Here is a 14,157-nt window from a genome sequence, read left to right as displayed (position 1 = left end):
TTTCTCTTTTCTGTTCAACTGATTCCTGTCCTTTGATTAGACGATTTTTTTTCCCGATCACTCCTCCTCCTCCTCCGGCCTCTGTCTCTTTTTCTTCCGCTGGTCATGGATCAGTGATACCTCCAGGGTTCCCAGCCCCCACAGAGAATCCACACACACACACACACACACACACTCAAACACGCACACACACAGACACACAACTACAAAAGTTCATCTACACATGCTGAACACACAATAATAATTAGAAACACTATCAAACAAGCAGACGAGTTTGACCCCAACAATACACATCACACACAGCGATCCACAGTGTGTGTTTGTGTGTGTGTGTGTGTTTAAAATGTGTGCATAAGTGTGTGTCTCTGTAAAAACGTGTCAATTTGTCTGGCTGGACTTTTGCATCTCGAGTTTTAGGAAGATTACATGTGCAGTTGACGTTTCCTCAGAGTGTGCGTGTGTCTGGCGGAGTCCCGGCCCCGTGGAAGACGTCTGGACAGCGGAAGTTGTTTCCTGATTGCTCGTCTCCTCAGTAGAAAAGTAGCTGCATTGTTTCAGTTAATTCTTCCATCAACCGTAACCGATACACACTTAAACACACACACTTCTGCGAAAGAGCACACAAGCCACAAATCGCCAATCAAAGTCCAGCTTCTGTTCCATGTCCCATATAGAGGTTAAGCTGTAGCCCTCTGGGTTTCTGTGTGTGTCCTCATGTGGGCCAACACTAATGAGACGAAGATCCCCGGTCCAAACGGAAAGAACCAATTGAGCAGAGAAAGTCTGCACATCTGAACTCCTCTGTGTGTGTCTGTGTGACACTGGTGCAAAGTGATGGAGGAGGAAAAGGGAAGCATTATGGGGTCGTGAGGGCAAAACACTCCAACGACCCCGTGTGTTCGAACCCCAAACAAACTTCCCTGATAGTGTGACTGTCGGTAGCAGAAGCAGATTGTGTGTGCGGGTACCTGAGGTGTAGATCCTCAGAGTATTTCAAACAGGCATAGATGAACTCTTTGAGTTGACAGTAGACTTTTGGCACAAACTCGGAGAAGGGGAGCTTCTTGGGGAAGGGAAGCTGCAGGAAATCGAGCAAAACAAAAGGATTAAGTGAGATTTTATTCAAATTATACTTCAAGTTTTGAGAACAATCAACTTCCCGTCGTCAAATCGCACCAAACAACACATGACATTTCTTTTCCTCTTCTTCACTTTGATGTATTCTCATGCTGCCATTATGTATTTTATTATCTCCGCCAAAGACGTCACTCGCCCCTGAAGCCTGGACATGTTTCTGAAATGTCCAGGAGGGGCTGTCAGCGAGATCACAAATGTCCGAGTCAGTTGCTCGGCACATTTTCTGGAACTTTTCCTGCCACAACCGAGTAAAATGTCCGAGTGAGTCCATGTGAGAAATCAGCAGGAAAACTCACAGCGAGCGAGCGAGAGGGCGTGTTGATGTTTCTAACTCGTGACTACAAGTATTTCGGGATGAAAAAGAGGAGCCATAGACGTAGAAGACGCAGACGAAGACGCAGACGAAGACGCAGGTCTGGCAAGAGACACGTTTTAAGTCTATACATCGTGTCCTGCATTACCCAGGATCCGCCCTGCACCTGACCGTTCCAGACATTTTCCTGTTTTTGTGACCGAGTCTGACCTGGACTATCTCCTGCTGTGTTCTTCACATGCGAAAGACAAACTCTAGAAAATGACCGGTGGAGACCCAATAAATACATGTGGTTTCATGAGGGGACTGGCGGAAGTACGTGTTGGACTTGGTTCCATTCTACCTTTTCCAGTTCAGGGTCTTGCAGGGGAAACAGGGAAGTGTAGTGTCTGAACTCTTCCTCTGTCGACACTGGGATTGGACTGAAGTTATCTTGATCCAGCACCTGCCTGGAGAGGAGAAAAACCACAGGGAAAGAATTACAAGAAACGAAACAGAACGACACACACACACACACACAAGTCCGTACAAACATACAGAGAGTATAAACACACACTCAGTGCTTGTGGTTTTCTTGCCACCTTCCCTCTTTCACCACCCCCCACTTCTTGTTGGCGCTCCAGAGTTCGGACGTTCCAACGTTCCATGGAGAGGCCGTGAACCGGAGAGCGCTCTCTCTCCAACAATACAACACCACATTCCTGTGGCTTCCCCAGTGTGTGTGTGTGTGTGTGTCTGTGTGTGTATGTGTGTGTGGGGTAAGGAGAGAGGGAGAGAGAGAGTGTTTGTTTGTCCGCTCTTGCTACTGCAAGTCCCACTGGTGTCATTGGACCAAAGCGATGGTGAAACAATGGCATGTAAGCACACACACACATGCACACGCACACACACACACACGGACAGACACACACACACAGTGTCTTGCAAGGGTACCCATTCTGAAGGGCAGAAAATGTTCCGGACGTTTGCTTTTAAACACTTCCTCTCTCTGGGCCGCTTGTAAAACTTCAAAACCAGGACGGGGACATTTCCCACAAACCCACACTGGTGTGTGTGTGTGTGTGTGTGTGTGTGTGTGTGTGTGTGTGTGTGTGTGTTTGCAGCGGTGCGCCCTCATGACCTTAAGACGAGAAAGGGGAAGGTCAGGGCGGCGTGCACTCAGACAAATCCTCAGCTACTGAAAAACAGAGGCTTCACCCTGACGTTCCCCTCATATCTCTCTCTCTCTCTCTCTCTCTCTCTCTCTCTCTCTCTCTCTCTCCTTAGCGAGCTCCGTCCTCTCTTAGCGATCTGTACCTGAAGGCGATGTTCCACCGCTTGAGCAGGATTTCGCCGTACTGCTCCCGTATCTCCAGCAGCATGTCGAACAGCTGCGACACCGGGAAACCGTAACCCTGCAGCAGAGAGAAGCAGAGTCAGTGTGCAGCTGAATGCACGAAGGCCAACCTGAGGTCTGAGCAGAAAGATGTATGTACTCTCCCAAAGCAAATTTAAGGAATGATTAGAATAATAAAACGCATCGGACTTGGTGTGGAAGGTTTTTACTGGATGATGGATTCAAAAAAACACACGTGAAAAATAAGGTCTTGAAGTGCAGAGACCTTTATTCTGCTTTTTCATCAGTTGTCTCCCTTGATAAAAAATAGTTTGGTTGGTGAAGCATGAACTTCTATGGACTTACGAAGGAGAAAGGGAATGTCGAAAAAAGTTTGAGAACCATTAAATCATATCGACTGCAATATATGTGGATATAAAATCAACCATCACTACTTTAAATTACTTTTTTGAGTTTGAAATGAAAACAAATCCCCCAAAACGGAACAAAATCTTGGTCTGAAAGGATTAAAACACGTCTGTCGAAGAGAGGAAAAGGGAATTCAGTCATTCTGTTACACCTCATCACTTCTTTTGGGCATCGTACCAACCCTTCACCAGCTCCTCCTCTTCATCTCTATCACTCGTCTCCATCGTGGTTTTCACCCACATCCCCTCTTTTCTCCCCTCCACCCCTCCATCCACCCATCCCTCACACTCAATCCATCCAGGTTAGTTCATACGAGCAGCGGAGAAGGAATTTATGGAGAGCCGAGCTCGAATTAAACAAAAGTCTGAGATTGGCATCTGTTCATTTTCATAACACTGGATAAGAGGTCTCCTGGGTTACAGAGCTGACTCAGCATGTGTCGAGATACCTAAACATTAAACATAAAAACGAATAAAGCTCAAGTGAATCATTTCTTATACGTGATGTTGACCAGGGCTGCAAGGAGGGCAACACCTTCCTTCCTCTTACAGTGCAACCAGAACAATGCATCACACGCACACGCACACACACACACACACACACACACACACAAAGAGAGACACACACACATACCTGCAGTGTATCAGCAAAGAGGACAATAAGGTTCTTCAGGTCCAGCACCAGGTCGGGGTCGTCACAGTACGACTGAGCAAACAGAGGAGAGGGTCAGTTGTGTTTTGTCACTTACAAAAAATGCATTTGGTATTTATCAAAGCCGTTTTCAGACAAGCACTGAACTCCTGACATCTTCCTGAAATTTTCCAGATGGGTTTTTACGTGCTCTGCATATTTTTTGGGAACGTTTCCTGCCAGCCCCCTTAAAGAAAAGTCCATTTGAGAATACAGCGAGGTTTCTAACACGTGACGGACGTGAAGCTGGAAGAATACAACTATCTCAGGGTGAAGAAGAGGAGCCGTACACGTAGAAGACGAAGACGTCATCGGCCGAACACATAACTATACGTCATGTCCGGCCTCCTGCTGCTCTACAGGCTCCGCCCCTCGCCTGAATGTTCCCCACACGTTCCTGTTGTTGTGAACGAGTCGGACCCGGACAATCTTCCGCACAGAGTCCAGAGTTCATGTCTGAAAGCGGCTTAAGCAAAGGATTTGTCTTACCGAGTGGGTCCTGAGGGCAGCGACTATTTTGGACAGCGCCAGCTCCCACAGCTCCTCGACGTACGCTCTGTTGACCAAACCGTGCGTGGTGTGAAGAACGTGATCCTCCACAACAAAGAACCTGGACAGAGGAGAGGAGATGATAGTATCCAGTTCCATTGTGGGATGAGGGAAATGCACGGCTTCATTTTTAGGCCCAGAGTTAGATGAGACATTTCTTTTAATCTTGTTCATACTTACAAACATATCTCAAGTTTTAACCTTGTGTGTCTAGGCACCTATCCGACGATAAATCGGTCTAGCAAAAATACATGAATAAATCTGAACAAGAAAACTTTATCGATGCGCTGCCGAGTTTGTCTTGAAGAACATTAGTTGCTGAAAGACAATTTGTATTTTTACAAGAGTACAAATGAAACGATGATTGTTGGACGGATGAGAATAGAGCAGAAGAATGGATGAAGAGAGGACTGAATGGAAGCTGATCACCATTTCATGAGAGGCACGGGATGGCACGTCAGATGGGAATAGCAGACCTGTGTGAGTGTGAGTGTGTGTGTGTGTGTGTGCGTGTGTGTGTGCGCGCTATTGTCCAGCCTTAGCCATGTTTATAGAAGCGTCTGCTCCCGCCAGACGGACACAAGAAATAACAGCAATAAGCCAACCACCATCACACGCACTCTATCAATCGTCACCAGTGTGTGTGTGTGTGTGTGGGTGCAATGGAGGGAACTGGATGGAGTGATGGATGAGAGGAAAAGTAAAAGGATGGGGGGGTGAGTGTGTGCAGAGAGGGATGAATAAAACAACAGTCTGAGCGAAGGAAAGATGAAAAGATGTTAAACGGTCAGAAGTCACTCAAATGAAATGAAATGAGGTGTCACTAAACGCTGAATGTTTGGTTTCACTCAGAACTTCTCCTCCTCCTCCTCCTCCTCCTCCTCGCCATCCCTCACCCGCTCTTCTGCCAAGTTACACAAGATGGTTCACAATGGACAGACGGATAAATCATCAATCAAGGAGGGACGACACGTCTCCACTTCCTACGATTGTACACAATTGAAGCTAAAATATCCAGGGACGGCCATCTTGTGCTTTTGACGTTATTTATAGTCTGTGCAGCCGTCGAACTAGAAGGTTTGAGAGAAAATATGTGTCTCCATGTCCAATCAGTGTTTCCCATTAATAAGAATGTGGCGGCCATCATGTTCTAATTTGTCCCGTCACAAAATCTGTCTCGTAAGGTCTCATATCGATTGTGCTATCGTCCATAAAGTTTTTACTCTCCACGCAGACAAACATGCCTCCAAAGTTTCAGCTGCAGTTGTGCACGTACCCGCGAGTGTCATCAACGCAGTTCCCTCTCACCCTTTAGTCTGTGCTCCTGCCACTTGGAATCTGTTGTTTACGTGAGAGCGACGTCGATGCGCGCGAGTGAATTTTAAGCTTTTAAATTCAGCAGAAAAATCACGAAAGCAGAAAGAGAATGTGAATCGATATATAAAAGTAGAAGAAGTGACGTATTGATGGAGGAAAGGAGAGAAAGATGACGTCTGACTTACCCGACAATCTGGTTGAAGTACCGCCTGTATCCGTCCAAGGTTTCATGCTAGAAATGTAAAAAGAGAGAAAGAACGGAGGATGGGAAAAACATGGGGAGGGATACAAAGTGTACAGAAAGAAAAAAACATATACTGGTTTGTAATTTACCTCTTACGATTAATTTACAGGACAAAATGCATCAAAATGGAATTTAAAATACACTAGAAAACATATTTATTACAAAAATCTCAAACAATCAAAAACAAACACTTATTTAAAGTTAAATATTTGCTAATTTTGAACATTTATAGTATAAAATCTTCAATTTCTTCTGTTTTCCTCATGATTACAGAAGTTACACATAGATTAAGGAGTGTGAGAGAGGTGTGTGTGTGTTGTGTTGAGGGAGGAGGGTACAGTGAGTGTAGTTAGGAGTGTGTAGATACAACAGTGCAGACACAAACACACACACAGTGGGGGTGCAGGGTCGTACCATGTTAGAGTGCGGCTGCAGTACGAGGCGAGCCTGTTTCCTCCTCTGCTTTCTGTAGTAGTTCTCAAACACATCACGCAAACCCTAAAACACAAAGTGCACGTGAGGAAAGGTGGATGCACGATTGTACATGGAACAGAACGTAAATATGGATTTTAATGGGAAAACATTTTATTTATGGACAGTAAGGAACTTTCATAAGAAAACTAAACTCCAGTGAAATAAAACTAAAATAAATAAAGATGGACGAAATGACAGCTCCTTATTTCCGTGTAAAACACGTTCAGCTGTCAGGATTTTTATTTTACACTCTTTCAATAACGCTGGAGACCTGACAACATGTTCCAGACCGTGATGCTTCACATCCTGGTGGACGACCAGCGCAGCCAAAACGCTCACGGTTGTTTGAGGCTGTTACTGACTTTCGAGGCCGATTAACTTAATGAGGTATGAAACCAAAGGTTACAACCGGTGCATGATGGGAAAGTTGAGATAAGGTCATACGGAAGAAACTGAGTGTGTGTTTGTGCGTGTGTGTGTGTGCGTCTTTGAAGACCAAAACTGGTTCCTGTTCAGTTTTAGTTGGCGTCACAGGTCAGACATGGAAACTGAAGCCAACACAAAACCTCACACACACAAAATCTACTTTCTAAACTTGACCACCTTCGTATCGTTTCCTTCCATTACACAGAAGCTCTGTGTGTGAGAGAGGGAGAGACTCATGGCCTATCTAAGACCCAGACCAGGACCCACAGTACTTAGTGAGCTCAGAGATAAGAGCCCAGGGCTGGACTGATAACATGACGGTCCCCCTTTACCTCCCCACCAGACCACCACTGCACAGACACACACACACACACACACACACACACACACTGCTGACCTCTGGACCACCACCTGCTATCACTACGTTAGGTGGTAATAAGATAGAAGAACAAAAATAGAAGCATTAACAAACACACATGTTTTCTGAGAAAACAGAAAAACCAACACCCTTCAGTCACTTGTACTTTTACAACTTATCTAGTTGTAGAGTTTTAGGCGATAAACCTGCATTAATTAAAAGAATCGAAAACTGAATAATCACTGAAACAATCTCTCAAAGGTTTTGATTAATCCATAATGAATTTTAAAACCTTTATTTTCATTATGTAGGTTCATTCTAGGGTCAACATCCTTAATCCTGCAGTGCCTCTTACAAACTACGCCTCTTTGCAAACTCTGCATTTGCCACAAATACAATCAAACAAAGAATAACTATTCATACAAAATAATTACAAACATACAAAGAACAGTATGTCAAAAAATAAGCATCCGGAGGGATGTTTTTGTATCAGAGTTCAACTCCACTCTTTAATATTTTGAATCGTACCCTTGGCCGAACAATGTGCATTGAAAACCCATCAATAAAATGTTAAAATGTGAGCTCCAGTGTTTTTAGAGCAGCGCGGAGTTTGTTGTTGTGAGGCGACAAAACCCGTGTTCTTTAATTCCCAGTTTGACCCTCAGCTGAACAATGTGTATTCAACAAACAAGCTGCATCAAACGGCCATGAACTCTTCATTACACAGAGCTCACTCTCCCCGAGAGCCTCTCACAGAGGTGAAACTCAGGACTGTGTGTGTGTGTGTGTGTGTGTGTGTGTGTGTGTGTGTGTGTGTTGTGCGAGAGAGCGATCTCGGCAACGCCACATAAACGGCGGAGGAACGGGGACATGAAGAAAGAGAGAGAAACACAGACGAAGCCGAGAAGAGGCAGAAACAGAAAAACATGCAGCCCAAAAATAAAAGAAACGAAGGGATGGAAATAAAGAAACGAATGACCGCCCTGTGGTTGTACGCCTCCGCCAACCAGTGCAGTCTGTGTATATGATTCTACATAAGTTTTTTCCAGATTCATATAAAGTTCGCTGTGACCTTTGACAACAGAAACATATTCACTTTATCTTTGAGCTCAAGTGACGACTGATCAAAAGTTGAAGAAATTCCAAATTCAAGAGGTCAACATGTTTTTTTGAAGCCACCGTGACTTTGACCTTTGACGACTGAAATCTAATCAATTTATCAGCGAGTCCAAGTGAATTGAGCCAGATGTAATGGAATTCCCCACGGGCAGTTCTAATATGTCATAATCACAGGAACATGAGGTCACTGTGATCTTGACCTTTGACCTCCAGGCCCCCGAAAATCTAATCAGTTCATCATTGAGTCCAAGCGAAAGTTGAATTTGAAGACATTCCCTCAAGCTGATCTTAAGATATCATGTTCAAGGAAAACATAAGCATACGTTGTGAGGTCACAGTGACCTTGACCTTTGACCTTTGGCCACCAAATTCTACTCAGCTCATCCTTGAGTCCGGGTGAATATTTGAACCAAATTTCAGGAAATTCCATCACAGCATTGTTGAGATATTGCGTTCACGAGAATGGGACGGACGAGCAACCCCAAAAACATAGTGCCTCCATGTCCCTCTTAATATGAGGTCTGTGGTCGGACCAGTGCGATGAACCAGCTGCTGTTTCCCTCCTCGGCTCAGCGGGCCGGGCCTCGAGCCCGTGTTTACACTCATAACATCTCCGTCCACACATCAGCGTGCCGTCCGTGTGCCGGCAACACAAAGGGGTATTGTTCGGGCCCCGAAAGCCGCTCGACTACGGCTGGAAAACTGTGGACTTTAAACATGGAAAAAGAGAAGGATCCACAGAGGCAGAGATGGAGGAGGAGAAGAAAACGAGGAGGCCTTGATTGCAAATGCGATTCCACATCCAGGTTCACGAGAAAAATAAATGGAGCCGGTACGTGCACGCGCCAATGTGAGTACGAGTCATTCTCGACATTTAACAATCCCACTGTGTCGGACTGGGATTTTCCAGTCGTACCCTCGGATCAGTGCAGACGACGGCGGTGGACTTTTCTTTCTAATGGTAAATCACGTTCTCTGCCCAATGAGCTGTCAATCACACCGCCGCTGCAACGCTCTAATGGATAAAACAGTTCTGTGTGCGTGTGTGCGTGTGTGTGTAGGCATACATGTTAGTGTGTGTATGTGTGTATTAGCATGTATGTTTGGTTGTGTGTGTGTGTGTGGGTAATCTCGCCTGTCTGTGTCTGTGCATGTTTGTGTAAGTGTGTGTCTGACCTCAGAGTTCAGACCTTTCAACACCTTACTGAGACAGAACACACTCCTTTCCCTTCTCCTCCGTCTCTCATCCTTTCTTCTTCCTCCCTCCCTTTCATTTCTCCCTCACCCTCTCTCTCTCTCCGTGTTGTTTTCATCCTCTTCTTCCTGTTTTTGCCCCTTTAACCTCCCTGTGACCTCCCCCACCCTCACCCCTCTACTCCTTATCGCGCTCTCTCTCTCCCTCCCCCGAACGCCAAACGTTACACTTTTGTCCTCAAGTAATCTCTCTCACATCTTTGTGAGCGATTGCACTGAGCAACGATAGTAAAACGTCTCTTATAGCCAGTCGACTTAAGCTGCAATTTTCTCATCTTCTCATAATCATCTGACAGTGTAACAGTGTTTTGGCTGCAGAACAAAATCTCAGTTTGTTTGGTCGTCTGCGAGTCCGCTCACTGACTCACTCTCTTTCCTCTTGCATAATTATTTTCCCTGACATTTAGTAAAAAGACATTTTTAACTTGTCATGATTTCAGAAAGTCCTGCAGGTTAAACTGAAATAACCTTAGACGGCATTTTCGAGGAGGCTAAACGTGTGCGGAACCACGTGAGGCACATACAGAGATTCTCAGACTCACTTCAAAATCACTGCGTGCAATCTGCAGACGTACACGAGGAATCTTCAAAAGAGTTTAGTTTTCGTCGACGACAAAATCTGTGTTCGCGATCTAGACACCTGCACAGCGGAAAATCTTTTTAAAATCTTTTCTGTTGAGGTATGACGGGTGGAAACGTTAAATATCAAACATCCCTCAGAACTTCAGAACCATCTGATAAGAAGCCAAGGAAACGTTCTTTAGCACTTCATCTGAAACCAAAGGCATGAAACTCGTCGCTTTTCTTCTGCCTCTCGTCTTAACTTTATTTCTCGACCTTCGTGGTTGTTCCCCACCATGAAATGTTCCCTGTTGTCGCCCGTCTAAACCTTTTCTGACCCGTCTCTTCTCCTCCATCATTAACGCCTTGCTCTCTTTTCCCCTCCTCCCTCCTTTCGCTCTCTCCATCATATCACCCCCTTTTACCCTTTCTGTAACCCTCCCTCCCTCTATCGCTCTTATGCCGTTCACTTTCTCCTTCCTGTCAAAGTTCATGCACTTCCTGTCCCAACCCCCTCAGACACACACACACACACTGAACAGACACAGTCGACCCTTTGGCCGCATTGGCCCGGTCACAACCTGGACATGCCTGCAGGCGCAGGCACATGCACACGCACACGCACACACACACACACACACCATATGTGCAACTAACCCAGTCATGGCCCAGTCAACACTTACACCCATGTCGCTTTCGCTCCATCTGAGATGAGACACGCACACGTTCCCCTCATTCTCTCTCTCAAACGCAGACACACACACACATACACACACATACACACACACACACACACACACACACAGTCCCGGTTGGAGTGAAGCCAGTCTCGGGCTGGAGGCCTCTTCTTACAGCATCAGGTACCTCTACTCGTTGTATTTACCGGGGCTGGTTACTATGGAGACATACCGTTGCGTGTGCGTGGTGGGAGCGGAGGTACTAGACGTGATCACAGTTTAATACGGAGGAAAGTTAAAGGAGGTGAGGAGGAGAAAGAAGAAGTGATTTACTCACCAGCACAGTGTAGATATGCAGACAGCTGTAAACTGGAGAGAAATCCACCAAGTCCTGAGCTCCTGGGACCTGAAGACACAATTTATACAGTTACAAACATACAAGAGAGAGAGAGAGAGAGAGAAAGATAAAGGAGACGAGAGCTTGTCCCAAAACTTTCTGGAACAAATTCTATAGATATAGACAACTCTCGTGAAAGGTTCACTGTTGGTGGTACGATGTCATAATGATATTCCACAGATCGTTTTCTCTGTGTGTTTTACTGTGAAACTCTCGCGGAGACAATAGACGAGACCCCGCGTCTCTAGAGGAGCAGCTGTTTACATGGTTCATGGTAATATCAGGCATGAAATTCAAAATGGAATTATAGAGGAAGATGATGATGCTTCGGTCACGATGTTTCGAGGTCAAAATGTTTTGCTAACAAAGCTTTACTGAAGTCAGGTGGTCAGAGAAGTGGTGAGTGAGGTGAAAGAACCAGATAAAAACATCCGAACCTTTTCACACCGACTGTTTTTTGGCGTAGATTTTAAACACATGACGAATGTTACGAATCCAAAACTAAACTGAGCTGTAATCGACATCCATCCATCCCTGAATCCATTCCTTTCTCCTTACCCGCTTCCTCTAACTTCCACAGAACAACAGTGGCAATTTAACACACACACACACACACACACACTAACACACAAAGACAAAGCAACAACAACCATGTGCCCTCTTGCCCTCTGGAAAGTTTTCTTTCTGTAAAAATCATCGGAGGCACAACACAATGCCAGCTTTGATGTGTGACCTCACACAGTCACGGTCCTGAAAAACAATAAGCGCAAACAAAGGGTCGTATCACTGACAGACAGGGGTGGAGGGAGAGCAGGGGTGGAGGGAGGAAGAGAGAGAGCTGGAGGTACGCAGGGTCTGAACTTTAGAAGAGAGGCGGGGAAGGGATGAGAGCGCAACAGGAAGTCGAAGAGAACCAGATGAGGAAGAAACCAACAATAAATGGACGTATAGACGACGAAAATGTTTGGAAAAGAAACACAAACAGGAGGGAAACAGGAAGTGTGAAGAAGAGGAGGAGGAGGAGAAGTCAAAAATAAATGGATTTAAAGAAAAGGGAAAAGAAAACCAAAAGATGGAAAGCACAGGGAGGGAGAAGAGGAAGAAGACGAGGAGGTGTAGGTCAGGTAAGAAAAGAGGAGAACAAAGGGAGCAGAGAAAAATAGGATGCAGTGGCACAGGGGAGACAACTGTAAATGAAGGGAAGGGGAAGAGTGGGAGAGACGTGGCAGAGGCAGGATGGCGTGAGGAGACGGGACGCCGATGGTTGGCAACGCCGCGGCCATGGGCGCCAACGCGGTCGTAACCCTGCCGACCGCCGGGTCAGGCCTTTGTTCGAGCCAAGGTCTTCCCGTGAAGAAGGTTGAGTTGAGTTTACAGGACGTAAATAAGCCAAAGGGACGACAGGGACCTGAAAACAGAATGGTGGCACGGGACGAGGCAGGGCGGTGTGACAAGTTCAGCTCTATTCTCTTCCACTTCATTGTGCTGCGCTTTTCCTTGAGCGCGAAACAACAAAGAGGAACTTTGATCCCGCGAGGGACGACTCGAGGAGTTCAATGTCATGTGACGACAGACGAGTTCATCTTCTGGACAGGCTGTGACTGACAGAGATAAATCCATCTCCTGTTCTTCACACTGCGCTCAAGGTCGTTTCATTGACAATGCTGCGCGAGACAACTTCAAACAAAGGACGTGTTGATTCCTCAAGTTCCAGCAACAGTCTGTCAAACTGTGAAGACGGTGGAGCTCACACCTCCGCCAACAATCACGTGACTCTCTAGTTCTGACACGAGAAATATTAAAGAAAGAATTATGACTTAGAGTTCAGGAAACACAGTCCTTTTCTTTTTACTCTGTTTGTGACTTTCCCACTGGTTGTTGTTCGTTACTTGCATTGAAAAGTGCTCCACCAATAAAGGTATTATTATTATTATTGAAAACGCTCCATGTTAAAGAAAGTGACAAAAAGTTCCTGGATCTGTCTCTTAATCCGCATCAAATTTGAGGAGGTTCTTCCCGGACCAAGGCCCCGATCCCGCCACCAGGTTTGGTGGAAATCGGTTGAGTAGTTTTTGCGTAATCAAGCTTACAAACAAACCAACTAGAAAGTCCCTCAGTGGAGCACATGCCTCCACAGTCCCCCTCTGAAACCACGTCTTAAATTACACACGCTCAAAAATATCAGTTCCTTTAAATCAGAGAAAGTTTTTTATGAATGTTCTGTTTAATTTTCACGTGTCTTGTGTGTGTTTGTGTTTTCCTCACTTCATCCTCCTCCCCTTCCTCCTCCACATCCAGAATACCCGAGTCCTGTTCCGACGCCGGACTGCCACCTGGTCCCCCGCTGTCGGTCCCCGCTCCTGTCAACGCCGCCGCCTCCTTCCTTCCACGTCGGCCAATCAGGGCCCTCGGCTGTGTGGAGATGGAGCTGTCCAGCGAGCGCTGGAGCTGGGCCTGAAGCACAAAACAGAAATATACATCAGAAATTCATCCAGGTCAAATTCAAACCTTTTTAGATTTCCCAGAACAGCTTCGAGGAGATTTTTATTTAATTGATAATACTTTTACGGAGCAGCAGCGCCCTCTGCAGCCACACGTGGTAAATAATTCGATGAAGTGGTTTTTATGTGGAGAAAAAACCCAACTGAACGGTGGATATTACCCATGATCCTCTGCTTCCTGAAGCAGAAGAGCTGCTGCTGTAACAAATCCACCAAACTCTGTTCAGGATTCTTCATGTTTTAACAGTTTCCTGCTGAATATTGGAGATAAACTCTGGTTTTTAATAACTTCTGAGTCTTTTTAACTGATCTACACTCTTCAACTTGCTGGAGCTGATTGTGACAGTTGAAGCTGTGACTCTGAGTGAGTTCTTCTCACAGGAGATGGAACCCACT

The 14,157-nt window shown here is 45.7% G+C and overlaps 1 protein-coding gene across 7 annotated transcripts in view; it reads right to left on the bottom strand.

Moving 5' to 3' along the window:
- exoc6b (exocyst complex component 6B) overlaps positions 1–14,157 on the bottom strand; it is a 67,594-nt gene that overhangs the window by 37,245 nt on the left and 16,192 nt on the right. For all 7 annotated transcript variants that reach the window (XR_004694678.2, XR_004694677.2, XM_035148517.2 and 4 more), the window contains exons 7-15: positions 13,526–13,714; positions 11,201–11,269; positions 6,409–6,492; positions 5,936–5,982; positions 4,374–4,494; positions 3,828–3,899; positions 2,747–2,844; positions 1,794–1,899; positions 969–1,078 (exon numbers count right to left, since the gene is read on the bottom strand). Coding sequence is in view for 5 of the 7 variants with exons in the window: in XM_035148517.2 (XP_035004408.1) it covers positions 969–1,078; positions 1,794–1,899; positions 2,747–2,844; positions 3,828–3,899; positions 4,374–4,494; positions 5,936–5,982; positions 6,409–6,492; positions 11,201–11,269; positions 13,526–13,714 (896 nt within the window). In the remaining 2 variants the exon portion in view is untranslated. The remainder of the gene's footprint in view (positions 1–968; positions 1,079–1,793; positions 1,900–2,746; positions 2,845–3,827; positions 3,900–4,373; positions 4,495–5,935; positions 5,983–6,408; positions 6,493–11,200; positions 11,270–13,525; positions 13,715–14,157) is intronic.

The sequence above is a fragment of the Hippoglossus stenolepis genome, chromosome 23 (genome assembly GCF_022539355.2).
Source record: "Hippoglossus stenolepis isolate QCI-W04-F060 chromosome 23, HSTE1.2, whole genome shotgun sequence".
NCBI classification, from domain to species: Eukaryota; Metazoa; Chordata; class Actinopteri; order Pleuronectiformes; family Pleuronectidae; genus Hippoglossus; species Hippoglossus stenolepis.
The sequence above is the reverse complement of the archived record's forward strand: the minus strand, read 5'-3'. Positions and strand labels throughout refer to the sequence as shown.